Genomic DNA, 26,743 nt, shown 5'->3' on the forward strand with positions numbered 1-26,743 from the left:
GCGGAGCTTCATGTGTCACACAGAAGCCCAGCCCAGCTCCCCTCTCCTTTTACCAAGTTGAGAATTAATCAGACGCCATGGAAACACGCCTGTATTACATAAAGCCCTTAGATGCCTGGAACAGAGCAAACATATTTAAGAATTTTTTTTTCTTTAATATTGCACCACACTTGCACTGATGGCAAATCCATTTCAATGACTCAGGTCACAAATGCTCACAATAGATTTCAGCCTGCAGAAGGACTGCATGCGTTATGCTTTATAAGGTGTTTTGGTTTTATAAAAACTTATAAATAATAAAACATAATCGGGTGCACTTTCAGAACCTGAATATGATGATTTTAAAAAGGCAGTTTTTATAACTATTGATCATGTGGTGAATTCTCTATAAACCTAACAATAACTGATATTGTGTCTTTCAGCCTAGCCTGTTGCCTTCCATTTTCTAGCCCTTCTGTGGCTTTCCCTTTTTGGATAATATTTGGACACTTACCATGAGCTAGATCTTACCCTAAATTCTATAAATAACTCTTTGTCTCTCTCTGTCTCTCTGTCTCTGTCTCTCTGTGTGTGAGTGCATGCGTGTATGTGTGTGTGTGTGTGTGTGTGTGTGTCCCTCACACATGCTCAGTGAGCATTCTACCACTGAATTACACTTAGAGATCTTCATTTCATTTAATACTTAAAAACAAACCTGTGAAAAACTCTTTTATTATAATCACATCTGAGGATAACAGTGATGCTTGAAACTTAAAGAATTTGATCAACATATATGCTATAGGCATATATGTACATATATGTGTGTATTAAAGTGATATATATATTCAAATGCTGAACTGTTTTCATTCATACACATTGGATGGAAGAATAAATTTTATTTTCCTCAAAGCTGTAGGAATGTAGAAATGTAGACATTTTCATGTCTAGTACTTGCAGTGACTTTCTCTATATCCTTAGAATTCATATCAAATCATGCATGGTTTATTGCCAGAGCTCTGAATATGAACTATAGCACAGAAATAGAATAGAAAAAGCAAGCGTGTTGGTAAAATGTTTGTGTTCAATTCAGTTCTGTTACTGAGAGAAGCCCTGTTTGATTTTTCTCTTCTTACCTTTAATTTCTTGTTTGTGAATGCCTTTTAAAAAGTCTTGTATCTTTAGTGGTTTTCCTCTGGCTCCTAACGTATCCTGAAGAAGATACATTGCCTCAGTTACTAAGTAACTACCCGTTGCTAAGCACTTTGTCAAGACCTCACCCCCAACCAAGTACTTAGGAATCTGAAAGAAGTTTTAATGGTTCCCCAACATTAATTTTCCAATGATGCCCACACAATAACAAATTTATTACCGTTTTGGGCTGAGATTTTCTTGAATATGTCTAGATTCCTGTGGAAGATTTAAATCGTCTCATTTCTGCCTCTTCCCTCTGTCTCGTTTGTGTAGTCATATGGAAAAGGAGCCAGGAGGAAAAACAGATTTAAAGGCTCGGATGGCAGCACGTCCTCAGACACTACCTCCAACAGCTTTGTCCGGCAGGTAAGCGAGGATTCCAGTCCATGATGGTGAGAAGTATATTTAAAATGAAATCCTTTTTTTTTTTTTTTTTTGGTCTTTAAGTGGTTTTAAATTCGCTCGCTGAAGATTTATGCAGTATTTTCACTTGAAATTGAAGTGAAACACATGCAGTTTAATGTCCTAATGAAAATATTTATGCTTCAAGTGCGACTCTGAATAATAATTGCATTCTTGCCTAGTGGGTTGGGGAGTGTCAGCTGCAGAGTTCATTATGGAGTGGTTCTTCTCACTGAAAGACAGACGTGCTGCAAGACGAATGGGTTTTGGGGTTTGGTGGTCATCAGGAGGAGGGCAGCCATGCCCCCCATGTGCCATGGCAGCAGGGGGATTTCTTTAGCTGACGTTTTTATTTTTCTTGTTCCTTTTCTTCCTTTGGCTTTGGATTGTGAAAGGAAAGCTGCCTTTGGTCTAAATGGTCCCCATGTCTAAGGTTAAGTAGACTGTGTGATGTCATCAGGATGTAACTTAGCTGTTTGTGGACACTGAAGCGGTTTTCATGGTGGTAAGCTGGGATAAGATCCTGACTGGCAGAAAGCATCAAGCTGCCTAACACAAACACCGACGTGTTGCAACAGGAAGTACTTCAAGTCCCGGAGAAGGCACACAGTAGTCAGCCTTCTGGAAGACATGGTTAGGAGTCAGGATTAGCACCTCATGAGGGAGAGGTGCGCACATTAAACCCTCATGCGGTGTGTGGGTGATCATGTGACTTCACCTAGTGCTTTGCGGCGACCTTGGAGATGGGAGAAGAGTATTAGAGAGAGCATAGCTGATTGGTGGTCAGTTTCTGGCCAGTGACTGTGTATAATTCCCTGTGGGTGCCGTTCACTGCCAAGATCAATGATTCTATTGGAAACACTGACTGGCTTCTTTGGATGTCACCAGTTTTTATTACCTCTTGGGTCTTTTATCACAAGCCCAGACTAAGCTCTTGCCCCAAGTGTGTTTGGCAAGAGAGTCTTCTATGGATCCTGGTTTGATCTTTTGTGTTTTATTTTTGGTTTTGTTGGAGATCATAAATCTTGACCCCTCTCCATCCCAGTTAGGTCTGATGACTCTCTGTGACATTGCTCCCTAGAGTTTCATTCAGGTTCATTTGTTGCAGTAGGCCACTGTAGGCCTTATACTTGCTTGCCTGCTATGCCTATAGGTACTGACTCCATGTGCTTTCCTTATATAGGCAAAGGTGATCCCTGGTTGGCCATCAGTCCCCTCTTATACTGTTTAACTGTGCCAAATGCATGTTCAAGAAACTCTTAGGCAAGTGAAGAAAACTGACTTGTACCAGCTGGGATTTGTTTTGGTTGCAGGATGTCAAAGAAAGATAATAGATTAAGAAGGAGGGAAACGTGTTTGAAAGAAACAGATCAAGCCAGGTGTGGCCCATCCTAGGTCAGTGTTCTGCTGGCATCAGAGAGCTGGGCATAGTGTTAAAAACTCATGGTACGTACACTGCTCTGATGTAGCACACACAGAACTGGTATTGGAGTTCCCAGGATGCCTAAAGGGGCTGGGCTATAGTTATTTAGCTTAGCTGAGTCAGTTAAAGGGAAGGTACCCAAAGCCTTTTCTGTGTCAAGCCCCAACTTGGGCTTGGGTTATTTTGCCCTTGGGGTAATGGGCCTGAACCTGGAGAATTCAGCTCTAGAACTTTGAAATCATCACAGCAGGTCGGACATTGGTTCAGGTAAAGCAGGCACCTCCAGGAGGCCGCAGATGAAGCCATGCCGCTTGTGGAAAGTGGGTGCAAATGGAAACGGAGGTGTTTCAAGTGAGCACATTGTAATGAATCAGAATTAATAATACGGATCTATCGTCGCTCATGTAAGCTCTTTACTGAAAGGCCAACCCTTTTTCCACTGGTGTCCCTTTTGCCGTGTGTTCCTCTTGTATGAAAACTGCAGAGCTTGATTCCTAGGAAGCGAGGGGATTTCTGTGCTGCATGTAAATGAACTAGAATTTGTCTTTTTTTGACATCGGGTTCTTGGAGACGTATGTTTGCTTGAGACACAATTCCGAGCGATTCAGGAAACTGTTCAATCATTTAAACGCAGCTATAGATGACCAAAACACATGTGAGCATGAAAGAAGGCAAAACGAATTCCAGTGAAAAGAGTCAGTGGGTAGAGGTCTTCTGTTAGAATCTCAGTGGAGAGCGGTGTGCTGTGTGGCACAGAGCTGGGGCAGGACTCATCCAAACAGCTCGTCAGAAACCCGCTCACATCATCCCAGAGCAAAGGCTAGTGGTTTTGGCAGGGGCTGTAGCTGGAAATTATGTTTTTGTTTTGACAATTTCATCTCCATTGCAACCACATTCATATTTTGTTGCCATAGGAAATTAAGCAAAAGCTACTGTGACACGGTTAGGTCCCTGATAGAGGTGGATGGGGAGACTATGGCCGATGGGAAGTGCAACCATGCGAGGTTATTATATAGCGTGAATATGTCCTTCTTATTGCTAGAACGTGTTTACTAAACAAGTCCCGTGGCTTGTGCTGATGCCGGGTAATGTACCTGTCTGTGACTTGGAGCATTTGTAATTCATATTAAAAGAGGGTTTGGTCACTAGAACTAGGATTTATTTCCTTCTTTTTCTTCCTTTTCCAAAATGGAGTCTTGCTATATTACTCAGTCTGGTACTGAACTCATGATCTCAAATCATTCCCCTCCCTCAGCACCCTAAGTATCTAGGATCACAGACATGTTCTAGTGCATGCAGATTGTAATGGCGTAACGGAACAGAATAATGCAATTAGATTCATTATGATCCTTGATTTGCAAATAATTTATGTAATGCTGGAAAACTTAAAATTGTGGTTCTTTTAGATAGGATATTTTTATGGTACACAGGCTTTAAAAACTGGGGCGTGGGTACTTTTAGATAGTAATAATACTGATATTTAAATCCTTTAGAAGCTGGAGCTGTGACAATTTAGGATAGAGAACACTATTACGATCTTTCTCATTTGGGGAGAACTAGTAGAAAAGCAGGGAACTTGTTTCAGGTTAGTGGCTTCTCCTAAAATATCATGTGCTGTGACTGAGGCAAAGATAGCGTCTTCCTAGGGGTCAGAAAGGTCAAATAATAATTATGGGGTCTTAGTTTGGTATCCGTGCGTGGCCTTAAGAGATAAAGAGTTAGCAGGGGGACAGTATATACCACGAAGGCCCAGCGAGGCAGTAGTCGTGCACCTAAGCCTCATTCTCAGCCTCTGGTACTGTGAGAAAATAATTTTCTGTGGCTTACTGGACTCTGGTGTCTGCTCTGCAGCAGGCTAACAGAGGCAGATCTACTGCGAGACACGAAAGAAGCCTTCCCGTTCTTAACTTTCGTTTCTTGCTCTTACTGATAATTGCCCACGTTTGCCAAGTGGTGTGCAACTCAGGATCTCAGATCAGTGGACTCAGAGTCAACTAGGTACCCTTAGAACCACGACCAAACCCCAAAAGTCAGCACTCCAACCCCCAAATGCCTCTTCTAACTGCTCTCAGTGTGTGCTCTCACTTCTCTAACTGAAGACAACTGAGTTCTTTCTTCCCGATCAAAATTTACTTTGCCTCCTTTTGGAAATTTAGGTACACTAGATTACTTTGTGTCTAAATTCCCAACCACAGCCTCGTATTGGTCATGGCCATCCACTCTGCACGTTACCGCCCTTCGCTGATTTTCTTTGCTGTCCAGCATTGAAGATCATGGCATGAACCACAATTAATTTACATGTTTCGCCCTTGAGAGACACTGGCTTGTTTCTCTCCTTGAGGTTATTAAGACAGTGCTGCTGTGTGAATTCCTGAATGTACCATAGCCACCTGGGAAATATGTACCAGTGATAAAATATTGGATGAAATGTGAAATACTGGATGTAAAAAATTTAGGACGAAGTATGCAATCAGATGGTATGTTTATGTTCAATAAATTCAGTAGTGAAGAAGAGTTTTCCAAAGTGACTATCCTTAGCTCAGGGTATGTCAGGTAGCATCTGTCATTTTCCTTATTCATGAGTAGCCAGCACTTGATACCAGTATTTTACATTGTAGACTATCACTGACTCTCTCTAACCCTGGAGTTAGTTTTGACTTGCGTGTAATTAAGATATAATTTCATCCAAGGAATATCATATGCAAATACAATCTGCTAAACCTTCTCTCTTGAGGATCCATATAATCTATGTTTGATTACAATTACATCATAGCTATTGGTATACGGTGAAATGTTTTAGGGTCTATTAGAACACTGCATTTCCCTGTGGTTAATTATGTGTGTGTTTCTAACTAAGCTTAATTTTAAAACATAATCCTTCCTCTTCAGAAAATGAACATCTATAGCTAAGTTTCCACTTTAGGCTTTGAAGGGAAGTTACGGTAGTTTCAGCTCCAGGCCTGAACTCCCAGCCACTTGACCATCTATCTGATCTTGGGAACCTATTTGAAGTCAGTGATATCTCAGGGATACTAAGGATGATGCATGCCCATCCCTGTTGAAAAGTCTCTCTCTCCCCAGCATATCAGTTTCATGCTAGAGCTGGGCCTGGTGTTGTGTTTTGAAAGGGTCTTTGCCCACGGGCTTGTCGCCTGTGTAATGCAAACATCACTGGGGTCTCCCATGAGAGGATGTTGTGATAAAGCTTACTCTAGGCTTTCCATTCTTTCTTTATGAGCTTGCTGTGATGAGATGGGCCAGCTAATAGTCTGCATCAAACATTTCAAGGAAAGGTCCTGTCCTGACCGGCAGTTTTGTAATGTGTTCATGGAAAGAAAGTTAACTATGTGCTTACTTTGTCTTACTTATGTTGTATGTAAAATGTCACCTGTACATGCCCTTTGGGCACAATATCCTGAACTCATGATTTTCCTGGTTTTCTATTAAATGAATTATGAGATTATGAAATATGTTCCAAATGACTTCGTCCAAGAAGCACGAGATAGTTCCCTGCTGAGACTGAATGTTGCCATTTCTCTTTGGCCTTTGAAGTTTTGTTTGTTAGTTTGCCTGTTTACTCTTTGCTAATTTCATACATGAATACAATATATTTAGATCATAGCCATTCCCCAATGACTCTGCCTTTTGACATCTCACTGGTTTCACATTACAAATGGGCCTCCTCAAAACCAAACAAACAAACAAAATAACAAAACAACAAAACAAAACAAAAAACCCAAACCAAACCTAAAAAAACAAAAACAAAAACAAAAAAAAAACCCCAAACAAACAAAAAAAACCTATCTGTATGCACTACAAGAGTTAAAACCTGTATGCTAATTGGAAATATTATGACTTTAAAACGCAATGTTTATTTGGAACATTTATTGAAACATTAATAAAAACAAAGCATTTGGGAGAAGTACTGAAAGCAGATATTTATTTATTAAACGTTCCTGTGTCTAGGGCTCATCCTACAGATGAGGAAACCCAATCATGGCAATAAAGAAACATAGTCATGTCAGGAGGGGGATTGGATTTGAGAATTTGAATGGAGGCAGCTGACTCCAGATTATTTTCTTTATTGATGACATTGTATTCTCTTGTAACAAAAAGACATAGATTAGTGATGAGGAAACCCAATCATGGCAATAAAGTAACATAGTCATGTCAGGAGGGGGATTGGATTTTGAGAATTTGAATGGAGGCAGCTGACTCCAGATTATTTTCTTTATTGATGACATTGTATTCTCTTGTAACAAAAAGACATAGACTAGTGAGCATGTATCACAGCTAAGGAGAGCATGTAGGAAAGAATACTGTTGTTATTAGTGTGGAACACACTGTATGGGTCCTTTCCCTCCATAGTTGTAACAGAAATCTGGACAGAAGCAACATGGGGGAGGCAAGGATTGGGTCACAGTTTCAGGGGATGCTTATCCATCATGGTGGCATGAGAATGTGGCAGAGACTGCTTGTGTCTTTGAAGATAAAAAAGCGAGGGCTTTGCCTGAGACCAGAACGGGATAGCACCTTCAAGCACAATCCCAGTGACTCACCTCTGCCAGTCCCATGGGCTGTGCAACCTCCCAAAGCAGCCCCCCAGCCAGAGGAACAGAGCGTTTCCTGCACTTGATCCCTGGGGACATTTTACATCAAAATTTGAAAACACTAAACTACTATCTACTCTGAAGCCTCTTTAGAGAAGAGGATACATAGCCTTGGTGTTGTAAAGTTTCACTGGGGGTTATAACTGTATTTTAATGAGAGGGAGAGAGGAAGGGGGGAAGGGAGGGAGGAAAGAGAGAGGGAGGGGGAGGGAGAGGGGAGAGGAAAAGGGAGAGAGGGGGGAAGGGGGAGAGAAGGGGGGAGAGAGAGAGGGAGAGAGGGAGAGAGGGAGAGAGGGAGAGAGGGAGAGAGGGAGAGAGGGAGAGAGAGAGAGAGAGAGAGAGAGAGAGAGAGAGAGAGAGAACACACATTTTTTACAACTATGTTGCTTGGGCATATTTGTGTACTAGTACATCTAGTACATGAAAGTTGAGAATCCTTAATCTTCTAAGTCTGAGTCTCTCACTGAACTTGGTCTGAGGTTTGTGGCCAGAAGACCCCAGTAATCCTCCTGTCCACCCCATATAGTGTTGACTTTATCAGACAGACATGTAACAACAACCAGCTATTAATAAAGGTGCTAGTGCCTAAGGTGCATGGTCCTCATGCCTAAGCTACTGACGTTCGTTCTCACTGAGCCATCTCCTCACCCTGGCTTCACTACTTCCTCAATGCCAGCAGTCCTTTATTTCCTCCATTAAAAGTTGCTGGAGAGCTCTCAGTTTGTGTCACATTTCAGTGTTCCTGTGGGTAATGAGAAGGACAGACAGAGTTGGAAGAGTGCTTCTTCCCTTCTTTCCAAGAATCTGCAGGAACATACGAATTTTAGAGTTTTAGGATTCTGGAAGCTTCCATCCTGTGTTAAATAAACAGAAACGAACTTGACTGTGAATCATCTGTAGCCTGTGCTGGTCTGTTTGGAGGGCTGGGCTGTGGCTGACGTGGTCCCAGGAATCATCCAGGTCATGAATCTGGGTGAGGCTGGGCAAACATTACACCTCGTTTTATGCGAGGCTACTTCAGAAATAGTTTATGGTCTGCCGGGGCCTTGGCTTTGTAAGTAAAACAAATACTTTAATTCTAATGGATTAAAGGGCAAAAAGTGCTACCCATGACTGAACGTGAAATCAATGAATACTGTTCAGATTGCTTACGTACTAAAAGGTATTGAATACACAAAGTGCTGTTCTCTTATACTGGGAAGATAATTGTAGGTACCAGGTACCGAGGCTGCCTTTGTCCTGACACAAGCTGAGTGCCTTTTGGCTGGGTTTGAGATACATGCATGGATAGCAGGTCTCTATTTCTCATCAGTTCTTATTACGGGAATCAAGTTTTCTTACAAACCCAGAGAAAGAAGATAAAACTTCCAGGGGCCTATTGTTTAGAAAGAAAACATTTCTTTTAACACCAGAAACTAAGTGGGGGTAAATTACTTTACTGAAAGGAAAACAGAAACAAAACAAATAAACAAAAAAAACCCAAAAGCATAAAAAAAACAACCCAGCTAGACTAGAAATAATGACTGAGCCTATCTGACGTTGAAGGATGGAATGTTTGTGTGAGTGCGTTGGTCGCTTCCTGTGATAGTGGAAGAAGTCTTAACTGTATGAATTCTATTGCTTTGGTTAAGGAGAACTATGCACATCTGCAGATAAGTGTGGTCACTGAAATTAAGCCAGCTGTGAGAAGTAGAATAGAGAATCTTTTTTTTGCAGAGTTTGTTTTTGTTTCTGCCTCCCTCCCTTCCTTCCTCTACCCCATCTCCCTCCTCTTCTCCATCATCCTTCCCATCTCTGCCCTTCTCTTATCCCCTCCTCCTTCTCACCTCCTTCCCTCTATCATTTCTCTTATCTCTCTCTCCCTCTGCTTTCTCTGTTTCTCTTGTTCTCCTCCTGTTTTCCTTCTCTTTCTCCATTCTTTCTGAAGACGCATGTTCTCGAAGCCTGCGTTGATGCAGTCTTCTGAAGGTGCAAACCGAATGCTCAGGAGACCACTTGCTAGATCTGACTCGGCTCAGCACACACCAAAGCCACTATTCAATCTGGGTCCTCGGCCACATAAGCCCAGCTACAGGTTCCTGCCACGTGTGGCCAAGACTCAGTAACTGTTTGTCCAGATAACTCTTACATGTCCTGGAGTTGCGCTGACTCATATTTATTGTGTCAGAAGTTGAATCTTATGAATCCACACATTATTTTTTTCTGGTATTTTCGAGGACCAGTGTCCACTGTGGTTGGCAGGGTAGGACCCAGGCATTCATCTGGGATTCTGGCTTACCAACATGTGTTGTGGTTGTAATTCAGTAACCCTGTTGCTTCTAAGGGCTTCCAGAATGCAAATCAGAGTGACAAAGTGGAATGAAGCAAATACTTAACAGAAGGTTGCATGACAGTTTCAGAACATGGTATTCTAAACAAATTCCATTTCCTCCTAGTGCCAGCGTTCTTGGTTCTGCTTCTCTGGATCTTTTATATTCATTCAGATTGGCTTTAAATATAAATGATTAATCACAGAGACACACAGTCTATTTTTCAGTTTTGTTTTGCAAAGGCAGATTAAACTGTGATAATGGTTACAGACTCCAGGCCTGCGGAGACTGATATGTTTAAGGTTGGATAAATCTTTCAGTCCTTAAATACTGGCTTGTTGGCTTGTTATCCTGTGTTCGTCACAAACACAGCTATAAATAAGAAGGCAGTAGATTTATCGCCTCTGATTTCCTGTAAATGTCTCTCGATCTTCCGAGACATTTGCTTGGATTTTGTGAATGGCAGAATCTGTTTTGTGTCTTCTTAGAAATCATTTTGAGGCATGTCAATATAAAAATATTTACCTTTGTAAATTTCCTTGTTCTTTCTACAATACAAACTATTATGGACAGTTGACATTGTTAGTTTTCACATGCCTAAGTGAACGTGTGTGTGCATGTGTGTGTGTGTATGTGTGTGTGTGTGTGTGCAATAAGAATATATTACATAAAAAATTATGCTCACTCTCAGAATTGATTTTGTCCATGTATTTGAACACCTACTCTATAAGCTTGTCTGGAGTAGATCTCTATTCACTTTTTTTGTGAATTTGGGCATTGAAAATAATTCTTGCATACCCCCCTTTCCCACTGAGATAAATATATCCCTTTTAAATCAAGAATTATTTTTGCAGGTGCTTTTATTTTCTCAGCCTCAGATATGTTTTGAATTATACTCTCTCTGTTTCTTTCTATTTTTAATCGTGTCCTGCTTGGAACAAGCCATGTGAAGTTTTAAAAGTTGCATAGACTGAATGACCTGCATGGGAATAATTGAAAATTATCCACACGATGTACTACAGAATAAGTAGTCATTATGACGAGGGAAAAGTTAAACAGGGAAGTCACAAAACAGGCAGGCTTCAGTTAAACCCAGCTGAAGATCAGTTACCCACTTCAAGTTAATTATGCATACTCTTCACAGGCCTCCTGCTAAGGTAGCAGTCTCCTACTATCAAGAAAAGGGTCCCTCCCTGCTCTGTCTCCTGAGTGTGTGAGAAGGACTAGCTTCCCTCCATGTTTATTAGTTTCTGCAAACATTCACATTTGATAACTGTCAGGGGATGAAGAAGCCATTTTTAGGTTTTGGAGCAAGCGTGAGAACTACTTGCTAACTTTCACCCCAACAAGGAAGTATTGGGGTTTTATCTTGTACAGTGTTCCATATCTGCCTCTGAACCTCAGTTTACCCTGCTCCCCATCTTCTGCTTATATGAATATTTGAAGATCAAAGAGAAAAGAAAAAATGGGAAGCTCATCACAGGGTAACGGAGGAGTCCTCCAGGCTCTACATTTGGGAAAACAGTGATGGGTCTTTGAGAACTCTGCACCCTGTACCACCTCACGAGGCTATCACCATCATTCTGAGGGTTGTGCTGGCTTGGGTTTTTTTTTTTTAATCTCCTGTTTTCCTTGTGTAAGGAGGACAGTCCCAGGCCCAAGTGTCTTTCCTTCCTTGTTCCTTTGTTTTTGCACCAGTCACAGGAGAGCATTGCCCATTCTGACAAGGACACTGAGTCTGTCAGTGTCCTTCCTCGTCTGTCTAAAAGTTCTCCATATTAGCCATCTCTTTCTTTGAAGGCTGTCTTTCTTGACCTGGGGTCTTTATCTTCTAGATTTAACCTTGAGTTTGACCTCCATTCACATTTACTAGCCACTGAAATGTTTCCAATTTCTCTTTGGTCAAAGTTTTGCCCAAAATGTTGGGGGAGTCTATTAGCCTCTGTTGCATAATGCCTGATATAATAATACACAAGACCCACTGCATATGATCAGTATACGAACCATTTTAGTTGCATAAGACCTTTGAGTATACAACACTACTACATATATCAGTGCATATGAATATCCTGTCACTTTTGGATTTTTTCATTTATCTCCTATACCTAAAATAAGGGTTGTATTTTAATATATAATGATGCATGTAAAAGCAATTATTTCATATGTATGTGGCATATGCACATGTACATGCCCATGTTGGGGGGGGTGGTAGATGTGCACAGTTGTGTGCATGTATATGAAGGGCAGAACTCAATGCTATGGGTCTTCTTCCATTAATTTTTACCTCTTGAGAGAGGGTCTCAGTCTCTCACAAGATCTGCAGCTCACCACTTCAGCCACCCACTGAGCTCTAGGGATCTTCCTGTCTCTAACCATTTAGCACTGGGGTTACCAATGGGTCCTGCAACACCAAGCTGTCATATGAGAACTGCCTAACACCTTACTCAAAAGTAATTCTCCTACTTCCAGTTCTCCTAGCCCATAATTGAGTCCTTAGAGTTTTTACTTCAGGCTTGCAGACTTAATCCCAAAAGGAGGCTTCCCTGCGAGTCCCCCTTAATCTTTCCTCTGACCATTACAAGAAAGCTGTATCAGGAAGAAGTCCACATCTTAGGTCAAGATGCCCTGCTATGTACTTGTTGCTTGTAACATACACGTACACAGAAATCCTCAAAAGATCCCATGTCACCTCTCGCTGATTTATTATAGTGCTCACTTTTTCACTACAGTGTAATCCGTACTCATTTCAAGTATTTCAAGTTATGTTCCTTTGCTAAGTAGATGTGCTTAGGCCTAGATAGCTCTATGGAAGTTTACATAGTCCATAGATTCCTAGTATTATGGGCTGGACTGCTATGCTTTGAAATGAGTTCCTGAAGGACCTTATGCCCACTTAAGATTAAGTGCTACAACCTAGCGAGGCTGGGGAGGTCATACTGGGTTACAACGAGAAGCAAATGGGGTTGCAATCAATTCCCAGGAAAATAATAAACCAAAGCATGGCTGACAAATACATAAATAGCCGTTGCTGTGAACCTGCCGGAAGTATATGAGAGACGCAAAAGACAGCCTTGGGTGAATTTGAAGGAAGCAGTGCTGTAGTTAGAATAGCAGATCCAGGAAACACTGGGATAATGATCCCAACAATAACTTCAAACGACGGAAGTGCACGGTGCATTTCCGAGACGGCGCATTCATGTGTGCTTGGCATTAGGGAGCGTGGGGAGGCAGATGGGGATGAGTGAGGCTGGAGGCTTGACAGAGGTCACTAGAATTTCAAGGGTCCCTGTGCGTCATGTTCCTCATGCCACATCATGAAGTCAGGAAGACTGTAAATGACATACAGTGGTAGCCAGGCTAGGTGTCATATGCCTAGAATCTGAACACTGTAGAAACTGAGGCAGGATTAAGAGTTTGAGGCTTTTCTGTGCTACTTAGTGAGAGCCGGACTCAAAAATAAATCAAAAACACCACAAACCACAAATAAATAAGTAAAATAAAATCAAGGTGGGTCCACTTACTAGAAAACCAAGTGTCAAAAAAATATTTGGATAATGAAATGATTTCTACATGTTTGCAATATGCCCACACTCTTGCAAGCCCTTGAGTTGTCCGCATATCTTAATAAAGTGAATACGTGTGCATCCCCGTGGAAAAAGCTGCACAGAGATCTTGGTACACTGTTTCATTTGCCTCAGTTCATGCATCTAAAAGTATATAGCAATTGGTGTGCTTTTTTGGCATGTTTTGGCTGAGAGATAAGATGGCCTGGGGTAGAGCCTTAGCATTTTTGAGGAATTAAGGAGTTCTCTGTTTAATGGCAAGCGTGAAAAAAGATGCCTACAGTTAATGAAGCTGTTTGAAAATGCTATAGACATTAATTTATGCAGTCTTTTCTCCAGGTTCAGAGGTGTGTGTGTGTGTGTGTGTGTGTGTGTGAGAGAGAGAGAGAGAGAGAGAGAGAGAGACAGACAGACAGACAGACAGACAGAAGAGTTGACCAGAGGGCAACTGACAATTTTAGGTGTTTGCCACCTCCCTAATTAATTAATTAATTAATTTTTGATAGGGTCTCATCCCCCTGGAGCTTGCCAAATAGTTTAGGGTGACTTGTGACCATCAGGTATCTACCTCGCTCCATATACTATCAGGCCAATTTTAAAAAATGGCCTCTGGGGTTAAACTTAGATCCTGTGTGTGCCTTGCTGGAGCCATTGTCTCAGGGAGGTTTCAACTTTTTAATTGAGTACTTTGATGCAGGGGGAAGCCAGGGCAAGGCTGGATTGTGCAGAGTGTGGGACGAATAAAGGCCAAGGCTCTGAGAGACAGTCCAGCACCTCGGGGTAAGGTGTGAGGGCCAGTGTTCTGTGAAGAGTGACCCCCCCCCCTCCACCCAGACGAAGAGGAGAAGGACTTCTATACTCTTCGGAGGTAGAAAGAGAAAGTGAGTCCAGAAAAAGAGCAATGGAAAGGACTCCTTAGATGGTGCTTGGCTGCTTGCTTGTCTCTTTAGAGAATTCTGAGAGCCGACAGCCCTGATTAGTTGAGAGAGAAAGGGGAAGGTAGCACTGTATACAGACAACTTTATTAGCTGGTCTTGCAATTTTAAAAACATCTTCTAAAACTTTTTTAGCAGATGCAGTCACTATCAGGCCTCTCCCCAGAGAGCTCAAGTTGAAGAAGGTTGGTGGGCCCCAAACAGCTGGTTATTTTAATGGCCTACTGTGGTTTTTTTCTGTGAATTTGTGTAAACCCCTTTGAACTCAGGCTAACAGACCATTTTCCCTTGCACAGAAGTAGTCATTAGTGGTCTTATAATTTGAAAATCGGCCATTCTTTAGCTCCAGGCCATTTGTTTGGGGAAGAGTGGGGTTTCTTTCTTTCTTTCTTTTTGAGGTTTCTTGGTTACGAAGAGACACTGACCTTTGCCCCATATACTCGCTGTCTTCCCGAAGCTTTTCTTAGTATTTATTAGACAACTCCAACCGTTAATACTCTTGCAGGAGATGTTTATAATATTCTCGAAAAACAGACCAAAGCAATTCTAGCATTTTCCACCCTCTCGTCCTTTCTATTGCACCATTCTGAAGATGTGGCTCATGAGACGAATGCAATAAACCCTTGTAGTGGTGTTGTGACAAAAATGGCGTTTAATCGGATATTCAAACTCTCGTTTCAGAGTCACACGTCTGTGTTTGGTCTGTTTTATTCACAGCTGAAGAGTGGGTGTGGATTCACGATTTGAAGGTGCTTTTATTTTATTAGGAAGCAGTTGAAGTGTGTGTGTGTGTGTGTGTGTGTGTATGTGTGTGTGTGTGTGTGTGTGTATACAGGTGTGGGTAGGCATGTGTTTAGGTGTACATGGATGATGGAGGTATATGTGTTTTCATGGATGTATGAAGGTGCAGTTGTGGAAGGGTATGTTTTTTTCATGTGTGCATATATATATGTATATATATATATATTAGGGCGTGTGTATGCAAGTATGTGTGTGTGCACACATATATGAAGGCCATTGGTTAACACTGCATGTCTTTCTCAGATTGTGTCCTACCTTATTCTTTTAACATGTTGTTTTTTAAAATAAACTTTACAAATGTATGAATGTTTTGTCAGCATGTATACATGTATAATCACATGTGTGCCCTGTGCCTTAAAAGGCCAGAAGAAGTCATTGGGTCCCCTAGAACTGGAGTTATAGATGGTCATGAGCTGCCAAATAGGTACTGGGAACCAAACCCTGGTCCTGTATAAGAACAGCCCTGAGTTTAACCTCAGAGCCATCCATCCAGCCCTTCTACCTTACTTTGTTTTTAGACATAATCGCCCATTGAATCCACCAATCACCAGTCAGCTCTAACTGGCGAAGTACAGATCTCTGGCCGTCCTGTGAAGTGAGTTTGCCAGGAAGTAGGGTTGGCCTAGAGTAGAGTGACACAATTCATACAGTGTTAGACGTCCGCTCTTAGCAACGCTGCAATAGAGGTGCATGGGGCACAGAACAGACCAGGCAACCCCATCCCACAATATGGCAGTGGTGTCAGGGCTTTGGGGAAAGTCAGGTTTTAGCTGTTTTCTGGGAGAAGGGATCTTGGAGGTAGGGGTGCCAGGCTTTGATTGTGCCTCATATAAAGGTGGGAGTAGAGGTCGTTTGAAGCTCACCTGCTGTGGCCAGTGGCAGAAGAAGCCAGATATGTATTATGAACCCAAATTTGGAAAGAGCAACATGGCATCCTCTGTGCCTCAGACTTGAGGGCAGTACACACGTGGGGTCATGCTGCCTTCCTCCCAATGCTACTGCCACAGCAGAGAAGACACTGATCCGTCTTTGAAAACAATGCTCATAGACTTGTACTGTCCTGAGTAGCTGTGAGGGGATGGTTTCCAGGACCCCCTAGAAACTAAGTTCTGGATGCTTCTCTGTGGTATGAAATGCTATTTCTGCTTATAACCTTTGCACATTTTCTGTAAGCCTTATCTTCTCTATGATACTTTTTATAACAGATGACACAATATGGATGCCGGGTCTGGCATCGTTACCCTCTTTCTTTAGGAAATCGTAATGAGAATAATTTTATATGTGTGCACAAGTGACACATTTTAAAAATCTTTACAAGTATTTTCTGTCTGGAGTTCAGAAGACTAATTACATATTGTTCCTAAATAAGCTGTTCAAGAATGACTTTGTACCAGGAAACATCAAACAAGGCTGTGTTTTGAGAGTGTTCTCTGTCAGCCTGACTCAGTTTAAAGGGCAGCAGCGTGTTTGGTAACGGTCACCACATGCTTTCACATTTCCCCTCAAACTGACTTCACATTGACCTTCCTTGTTTATATGTCTGTGGTTTGAAGAGCTGTAAGTTTCTGGGTCAAAAATGTTGTATTTTATTTTGGAATTTAGATCAAAAAAAGGGTCTATTGAGAAACTCACGCATCTTACAACACAGGCTTTATGTAGACATGGATTTATTGTTAAAGTGGACACAGTCTCTCTCTCTCTCTCTCTCTCTCTCTCTCTCTCTCTCTGTGTGTGTGTGTGTGTGTGTGTGTGTGTGTGTGCGTGCGCGTGCACGCGTGCCTGCGCACAGGTATGTGCACTTGAGTAAAGGCCAGAATATGACCTCAAATGCCATTCCTCAGATGTCTACATCTTGTCTTTGAAGACATAGTCTCTCACTGGCTCAGAAGTCGTGGTATAGGCTCGGCTGGCTTTTCCCTGAGCCTCTAGGCTCCACCTGCTCTTCTTTTTGGCTGGTTTTTAGTTTTATGCTTCTTCATGTGGGTGCTGGAAGTCTAAGTCAGGACCTCATGCTTTTACAACAAACACTTTACTTGCAAAACTCTGTCCCAGCCACTGTCTTCTTCCACAAATGGCTTTAGGTTTCCATTACGGGTGAGTATGAATTGCTTAGTGACCTAGCATTATTGTCTTTTGTTTTGAGACAGAGTCTCCCTTCAGAATCGTGGGTGACTAGGAAGGAATTCAGTAGCCTAAACATCCTCCTATGTCTGCCTTCTGAGTGCTGCGATTAAAGGCATGTGGGAGCCTCCACAGCCAACTATTACTAGTGCCAGAAATACATCTTTACTGCTTAGCAGTGGCAAATCAGTGTGTGAGTGTGTGTGTGTGTGTGTATGTGTGTGTGTGTATGTGTATGTGTGTGTGTGTGGTATGTGTATGTGTGTGAGTGTGTGTTTGTGTGTATGTGGTGTGTGTATATATGTGTGTGAGTGTGGGGGGGTTGTGGGGGGGGTTGTGTGTGGGGAGTTTGTGTGTGTGTGGTGTGTGTGTGTGTGTGTGTGTGTGTGTGAAGCTGGGTGTGCTCACTTGTATGTATATGTACAGAAACCATAGAATGACTAAGGATCTTCTATGGCTCTCCAGTATATTTTTTTAAGAGAGGGTCTCCCAGTGAACCAAGAACTTACATTTTGGGCTATAATATCTGGTTAGCAAGCCCCCAGTATCCAACTATCTCTGTCCTCCAGCACTGGGGTTGAGGGATACACCATCACACCTAGCTATTTGTATGTGGGTGCTGGGGATACAAACTCAGATCTTCCTGATTGTATACCAGGCCGTTGACCTACCAAGTTATCTCCATAGCACCAACAGTGCCAAATCCTAAAACCACAGCAGTTCAAGTGTGAACTGATTGATAATCCATGCATTTTTGAGTTACATTGTTTCCATTTCTAGGAACAATGCAGGTTCCTAGATGTGCTTTGAGAGGTTAGGCACACCTCATTTTTTAGTACAGCTAGGTACTCATGAATCAGTTCTTTTGGCTAGTGAGGTCTGGTCCAGGGCAGGATAGAGAAAGAGGGCTGTGTTGAGGGATCTAGGGATGCAGGATGGAGAGGTGGAGGGTGTACAGAAAGGCCCAGATTCTTGCAAATTAGTAAACCTAGTGGGTCTTAACACTTTTCCTTCTTAGTCACTGAGAGCAAACAAGGCAAGCCTGTCATCCCTCTGGGATATGAGGGCACCTCCAGCCTTCTTTCCCTGTTCCTGTACCTATTTGTTTTGTTTTATTACTTGCCATTGAGTCATCTTAAAACTGTTATTCTTTGACAATATCATACACTCATATAGTGTTTTCTCACTACTCTCACCCCATTCTCTCCTCTGTCTCTTCTACTCCTACCAATCCTTACCTTCTTCTACAAATCTCTTCCCCATCTGTGTGGTTTTGTTTTGTGATACACTGAGTGCCACCAAGGCCATCTATGTGACCATGGACTTGAAGCTTTCCATTTGAACCTTCTGGACCAGTAGGTACATAGCTGGAGCCAATGACTGCCCCTCCCTTAGAATCCATCAGTAGCTAGTAGCTGAGCTGGAAGGAGTAAGGCTCCATGTGCTCCTGTTGACAGACCCAATTTTGTTTAGGAGCAATGCAATCAGCCATATTGACTGTGAGATCATGCTCACAATGGCCGTATCACATAGAGTCTGTCAGCCTTTCTCCTAGTCTTTCAACTCTTACGTTCTCTTTACCCCATCTCCTTGATGTTCCCTGAATTTTAGAATGAGTGGTTTAAATATCTCATTTAGGACTGAGCCCCTATGGGTCATCTTTCCTCAGCACCTTGGATATCCATGAATCTCCATATTCATTATTGCTGCAAAAGGAGGCTTCTCTGATTAAGGCTGAGATAGCATTTACCTATGGGTAGACATAGATGTTTATAAGATTATTATACACCATGACAAATTAACCAAACAACAATTATAAGTTTTCCTGAAGGCCTATGGTCTCCCCAGGATGGGTTTTTGACCAGATTTACAATGCCTGGCATGTATTTTCTCCTTTGAGATTGCCTCAAATCCAATCAGAGAGCAACTGTTTGTACTCAGAACTCATGTACCTGTGAGCACATGTTGTCTGTCAGGTTTGTATTAAAGTGTTTAGGGTTTACAGCTAGATAGGAACCTTGGTGACTTTTCTCTTGCTGTATCCTGCACCAAGCATTCTGTCCCAGCCGGGGGGTGGGGAGGGTGGAATTTTCCAGCTCATCTATGCACTGATTTCTCTATATCTTATAACCACGATGGGTGATGTCTTCATCAGTAGAATCTCATCATCTAATTCGGGTAGAGGAGTTACCACGAGGAATGACAAGAGCCCATCTTGTTTGGTGGAGCTTTAAGGCTTCTCTGACCAACAACTTCTGTGGAGATATCCCCCTACCCTGTTCACAAAGTGAAAGAGGCTATCATAGTTTTTAGTTTCTTATGCTGGGTACCATGATGCAGCTTGTAGGATGTGTATGTGCAGGTATGAGAGGCCCTTCCACTGTTTTCTCTGCCTGAGCTTTCTCAGTCGTACCTCAGAATGGGTTGACCATGAAAAAAAGATATTTATTTAAGGCTTTACTCTTCAGTGCCTAAGGGACCCGGGATGGTTATATCAACTCTCAGCCCCTCTGAAAAGTAAGGACAGTAATATAGAATGGTGCAGGGCTGCCCAGATGGGAGCACAGTCAGCCCTCTCATAATTGTTTCTACCATCAACAAATGTATAGGTGAAGGAAACCACCAGAATTCCATAGGTTGCTGCAGGGCCATATCAGCCTATTTTATAAGCCATTGTAGCTTTTCAGCACAGGTCCCCGGGCCACCTTTAGCCATCCCTGTTCTCGACGCTGTGCTATGTCTGGGGTGGAGATCGGAAGACTCATTTACAACAGCTCTGCGTCTTCAGAATTAGCCACACACAAACATCCTATTTTCCTGTCTACCTGGAGTTGTCAGCTTTAAATTGTTCTTTGATTGGTTGGTTTGTTTGTTTACATCTGCCTCTGAGAGGCTGTTGACCAGGCTGAAAGATACTAATAGTGACGAACCAGTTACCAGCAGAATTCTTAGTCTACACCTGACTACGCAATTCCCCCAGAGTTGATTTTGAGAAGGGTCTTTATTATTATTGGCTATCTTATGTATCTTTTAGGGGCTTTCTTTCCTCGCACATAAAATTATTATTGTTATTATTATTGTTGTTGTGGTGGTTGTTACTATTATTAAGAAAGGTCTCATTCTATAGCTTGAGATATATTGGAACCCTGTAGGTAGTCCAGGTTGGCTTTGAAATCATGCGTGGTCACTGGTCCTGGCCCTGTCTTCTGAGCACTGGGATCATAAACTTGAGCCCCCACGTCCGGCTCTGATTGTTAAAATGTGCATTATTCTAAACCTGAACATTTCCCTCTACCCCTTTTCACTCATCTCTTTTTGTAAAAAACCCACATTTAGACGTACCTGTCGGTGGCTTCATGTTGCCATTTTTTTGTCCCTGCCCTGGGAAGCTAAAGGAACCACATTATCCATTCATTTTACCACAGGACTTGAAAGCAAGAGTGGGGTTCCTTTAATCAGTGGGCCTTCCTTTGTGATACAGTATGTTGAGTGTGGCCCCAGCCAGTTAACAGATAATTGTTAGATCCAAAGAATCCACTTGGAGAAGCAAATGTATTATTTTACCCAATATAAAGTCCCTGTGACTGACTCTGACCAAGGCAGGTTAACACAGGACAAGTACATTAAGTTGGCTCCCTTGTTGCATTGCAAAGACCTCAAAATGTGCTCAGCCTTAGGTTTCTTTCCCCTTCCACATCGAATACACAGTCGAGCAATTTTCAAAGCAATTGTTCTTTTTCTTTTGAGGGGGTTGGGGCTGGTTGGTTTACTCACGACTGTCATTTTAAATGTCCATCCCAAATGAGAGGCACCCATACCAGCCTCAAATAATTTTATTCTACCAACCCTGGCTGCAATACTGTAGAATTTTAATGAAAATCAGTAGTGTTCAAATAATAGTCTTTTGTGGTAATTTAATAATCGGTTCCTTCTCTTTATTATAGCTCTCTCATGTACTTTAATAATAAGTTTAACTTAAAGATGGTCAGGAATGGCATACACACTGGTTTCTAAAGAAGTCTTGTATATAATCAGTTGTTCACCTGTGCACTACCAGGCCATTCAACTTAAAATATCTGCAATTGTTCTCTGTGGTTATTATTGTTGATTTTTGTTTGTTTTTGAGGCAAGATTTCACTGTGTAGCACTGGCTAACCTAGAACTCCACGTATAAACCATGTTGGCCTTGAATGTGCAGAGATCCACCTGCCTCTGACTCCCCGGTGCTGGGATTAAAAGCTGACATTACTACACCCAGCTATCTGTTTTATGTTTGGATCTATAATTTTCTTTATGGTTATAAAATGAATATGTATATATGTATATATATTATCAATAAAGACAATACAGAAAATGAATGGCCTTTCTACTTGGATTGATACAGCAAAAATCAGGGTTTCCTTCTGGGCTTTTACTGTCATTAGTAAAAGAACATAAGAACGGATTCACATTAACACTTCAGAGAAAAACCACAGAGAAAAAACACATGCTGTAAAACTCTAGCAGCTGCCTGGAGTTGGTGGATGGGCGAGAGAAGGAAAGACCCATGCTGGTTTAAGCTGGCATACGTCTAGACAGTCTAGACACATGGTGAACAAGCAGCTCCAGGGCAGGGAGGGAGGCTTTAGAGAAAGAGGAAGGAAGCCTGAAGTGTTAGGGGTAGTCCCGACTGTTGAGGAAACACAGTCACAAGAGAGATGGAGAGAAGAGGAAATTAGGCTTTTCTTGGGAAATGAGAAACCAGGCAGACATAGAACAAATGCTCATGGTAGCAGGCCTTAAGCTTCTGCTGTAGCTGCAGGGATTCAAGAAGGAACAGTACATTCTCTCAGTAAATCAATAGTTACCTATCTCTTTAGCAAAGCTTCAGATGAGTCCACTTTCCCAGGGGTGGTCCCTTAGCCAATGTGCTTGAAGCAGCCTCACTGGTTAGTTCTAGTTAGGTTTCTACCAGGCCAGAGAGTCTATTCTCTAGACCAGTAGTTTGTTGTTGTTGTTGTCGTCGTCATTGTTTTTCTTTTCTACTCTAATGTAGTCTGTTAAAATAAAGTATAGAGACAGTATAGTAAGAGACAGTATTGTATGAATCCTGTGAGTAAAGTTCTCTAATTTGGTTACTCCTCAGTATAGAGTATGCCACGTGATGGTCGCAGGCTTTTGAACAAATGCTTACTTTTATAAATCGGAAGGTCAGTGAACTTTTTTGTGAGGAAGTCTTAGCTCTTCCATCGACATGTTGGCTCCAGCTCACACCTATCTGGAAGCCATTCCTTTCACTTTGAACATCTTCTCTCAAAGATTCTCTAAGCCGATAGTCTTGAAAGAGGAGAATAGGTCACATCTGTTGTCAGAAACCACAAACATGACTGCCTGAGGGAGACCTAAGTGATAAGGGCATCATGGCACCGCTGAACTGCAAAGCCTAGGTGTCACGAGCAGAGTGGCTCATACTATGTCAGGAAACACCTCCTGGAATTCCATATCTGCCTTCTGTTTTTTTCTGTGTTGGTTTTTAGTCCTCACTTAGGGTGGTGTCCAGCTGGTTCCCAGGAGCTTTATGACTAGGCTCTCCAGGGCATCTGTGGTCCAGCTCAAAGGCTCAATTTGAGGATTATTTATCCATAGTTTTGGTTTAAGCTAGGGATATTCATCCACTCGTAGACCAGGCCTGCACTGTGTGCTTACTGAAGTGTCAGTGGTATACAGGTCACATGGTCTAAATTTAAGGAAAGGAACGTTTTCTCAGAGGACTGTTTCCAGAGAATGAATGGATGGATGACGGATAGGAGCAGAGGAACTGATATCTGTTCTATTTTGAGGATAAATGGACATGTTGAGGTGTTCTCAGTTTCCTTGGAATGGCTTAAAAAATACTGAGTCCTAGATGCAACTTGGGGAATGCCATTAGAACCTACAAAGTATCCTATGCTCTTCCCTAAGAACAAGTGTGGATACATGAACCTGTGGAAATATATCTTTGTAGATATATTGTGAATTGGGATGATTTTCTTCTGTAACAAATACCTGGGAGAGAAACAGTTAAGAGGATCAAAATCGCTTTGTGTCACTGTTTTAAAAGTCTCAGGATATGATAGGTAGGTAGGCTCCATTGATAGGAGTCCCAGGGGAAGCAGAATACCTTGGCAGCAGAAGTGTGGTATAGTATATCCCATCACCCTTTGACATCCAGGAAGCAATTGGGACACAGTGAATCACCAGGGCTAGCATACTCCCACTGAGTGAGCCATTTGGTACAATAAAGTTCTATCTCAATGTTTGAATCACCTGCTAAAATTGTGCTACTTGCTAGGGACTAAGGCTTCAACATAATGACATTTCATAGACAAATGTTACATGAATATCATACACACAGGTACATATGTACATACATACATGTTAATATAACTGTATAGGTCACCTTGACATTCTTTGAATCATCAGATCTTTAGTCTTTGTGATAACAACAACATAATTGTGGAATGTTTTAGGCTAATATCTCTTTATCATGAAAATGGGAACAAAATGTCTGGCTAAGTTTGGTCATTATGACCTTAAAATCATTTGAGCAGTATCAGTGTACTAGAGAAAGAACAGACAGTCACTTCAGTTTTAGAAACTTTAAGTCCTGTTCTTGATAATGGGTTGGGTGTTTTTTTTATTATTTTTTTATAAGATTTTAATATGATATTGTCATTTCCCCACAATGTTAGACATCTTGGGAAATTTTAATGAGATGTTTGATAATCTTATTAATTGGGAGAAATTCAATTGAAAGGTAATTTTAAAATAATAATAACTTTTCTTGGTATCTTATTTTGAAGACATGGGAAAGTCTTGCCAGCAAATGCCAAGTGTTTGGCACTGTGTGCTGTGCTGTGTGGCTGGCTGTGGGAGATGCTTATGTGGTTATATCTTTGGCTTCCACACAATGTGCAGGGTAAAACATTCTTCATGGCTTCAGTTTGAAGTACTTGAACCTCACTTTATGAATAGACCCATTGAACAGGAGAGGGATATCTGTGGTTAGAGAGTCTGGTATACTCTGGTATACTTTGAGGAAGAAATAAAAATAGTCCTCCTATTAGTTACATTTGTACAGCTGTGACCAAATACTTGGAGGAGGACCTTAAAGGAAGATGTTACTTGGCTTGGTTCGTGGCTTAGAAGGTTCATGTTAGGGTTTCTTGACAGCATGTGCCTGGGCAGATCATCATGGTGGTCAAGGGCATGGCTTGAATAGACTTTCCACTGCATGCTAAAAGCAGACAAGGAAGAGGGGACCAGGGAATAGAGATAACTTTTAAAGGCATTCCATCAGTGTCCTACTTGCTCCAGTGAGACTGTATCTTTTCAAGTTTCAACCACCACCTAAAACAGCACCCCAGCTGGGGACATGGGCTTCTGATGGACATTTTATATGTATACTGCCATACCCTCTTGTCCAAATAGTTGAATGAAGGTGATTTTCTCCTGTCATGAATCCTTCCTTACTCTATTGGCATTGGGCTTTCTAGTTTTGCATACATTTTAAGATTTATAGCATCCTCTAAAGTGCAGAGATACGGGCAGTGGGATTAGGCCCAAAGTCCCAAAGTTCCGAAGCTAGAAAGTGACAGAGGCAAGGCTTCAGGTTCATGTTTTGTACACACACGCTACTTGGCCAGAGTGGCTTTGTTTCAAAGTTATATTAATATTAGTATCATCAGTATTTATTGCTAAAGCCCATACTGTTTAACTTTACTTTCAATGTGTGTCATTGCTGGATAAGCTTAAGATGACCATGTCCCTCTTTGTCACTTAGTGCCAGAATCACCTAGTGATTAAGACTGCAGTCCCCAGAGTGAGGCTGTCCATCCAATACAATTGAAGGCTCCACTTGGCTGATTTCAGAGACTGATTTAATCCTTAGCTTAGAAAATGAGGGCCATTTTACAAAGCTGCTGAGAGAAGAGAAGGCAGCGTAGAGGCAGCGGAGATCATCCATCATGTACCCTTGTTTTACTTTAGCAAGTGCTGGGTTCACAGTAAACTTCTGCCTCCGGTGGTGTTAATGAACCTTTATCTTGGTGGTTTATCTTAGAACTGTGTGTGCTTTACAGGATTTCCACAGATGAAAGACAAGAGAGAAGTATTCTTGGCTGAGAGATCCTAGAACATATTAAGGATAAGGTTCTTATGTGTTTTTAGGGTTGACCGTTTGGGACTGGATAACCAATTCGTGGGTTCTTCCGAAGCGAAGACTTTTTCCTGCTCTCAGCATTCCTCAGTTGTCTACTGTGTTTTGTATAAGGTCGAGGGCTCATTGGCCATTCCAGGTTAGCACGTCTGTTGTTGTTCAGCTTGAAAATGTGTGAGGTGGGTTGTATAGAATTGTTGGGGAGGGGCAGGGAGCAAGGAATATTGTAGCTATATTGTAATAGCAAAAAGGCAAAAGGAGTGACAGACATTGTAGCTATGTTATAATAGCAAAAAAAAAACAAAACAGAAATACTTTTTAAAAAGAGTAATGCTCTTAAGAGTTATGAGCCATCACAACTCAAAGAACAGGTTTGGTGTTGTAGATGATGGATTCTGGATTCCTTTTTACCAAATTTACGGTTTAGCTGGATGTAGTGGCGTGCATGCCTGTAACTGCAACACTTCGCCTGTTGATATTGGAGGATTGAGAGTTCAAGGTCAGCCTGAGCTACATGGAAAGACCAATGCTCTCCGAAGAAATTATTATTCAGCATTTTTCTCGAACATTATCTAATGAATCACGGGGCTTCTGAAGACGAGAGTGCATGCTTTAGCACAGTTGCACATGCTTCCCTAACACAAGAGGCAAGAGCATCACTTATTTGTTTGACAGCAAGATGCTTGTCGTCGGTTAGAAGGCTACGTCTCACTTTTTTTTTTTTTTGTAAGTTTTTAACATGCTTAGCAGTTTACCGAAACAGTGTTCTTGCAATTTTGTGAGTTCAGGAGGGATCTGGTGAAGGCAGGAAAGGTGTAAAGCTTATGACCTAGGATGGCCTTTACTTAATTGGTAATTTATTAAGGAAAGCATATGGAAAATGATGAACAGTCTCTCTCCTGTGCTAGCTAACATAGACCTTTTCTACCCATTGCCCCTTGCTCCCCTCCCTTGTGTGCATGTGTTATGAAGGGTATACATGTGTGTATATGTGAGTGCCCTTACTTGAGAGGTCAGAGTTGGGTGTCTTGATCTATTATGAACTTTATTTTTTGAGATAAGATCTCTCATTGACTCTGAGCTTGCTCTTTTAGCTGGATTGCCTGGCCAGTGAGTCCATAACTTCCAGGATTAACCTTTCTCTGCCTAGCCCTGCAATGAGGTCATAGGAGTGTACTATCATACTAACTCCTTATATGGCTACTAAGGATATGAACTCGGTCCTGAGGCACT

General features: G+C 41.8%; 1 protein-coding gene across 7 annotated transcripts in view; it reads left to right on the forward strand.

Annotated features, from left to right (window-relative positions):
* Nucleotides 1-26,743, forward strand: part of Cacnb2 (calcium voltage-gated channel auxiliary subunit beta 2) — a 345,468-nt gene that overhangs the window by 8,644 nt on the left and 310,081 nt on the right. For all 7 annotated transcript variants that reach the window (XM_039095296.2, XM_039095297.2, XM_039095298.2 and 4 more), the window contains exon 2: nucleotides 1,444-1,536. In XM_039095296.2, the coding sequence (XP_038951224.1) occupies nucleotides 1,444-1,536 (93 nt within the window). The remainder of the gene's footprint in view (nucleotides 1-1,443; nucleotides 1,537-26,743) is intronic.

This window comes from Rattus norvegicus, chromosome 17 (assembly GCF_036323735.1).
Source record: "Rattus norvegicus strain BN/NHsdMcwi chromosome 17, GRCr8, whole genome shotgun sequence".
Classification (NCBI taxonomy): domain Eukaryota; kingdom Metazoa; phylum Chordata; class Mammalia; order Rodentia; family Muridae; genus Rattus; species Rattus norvegicus.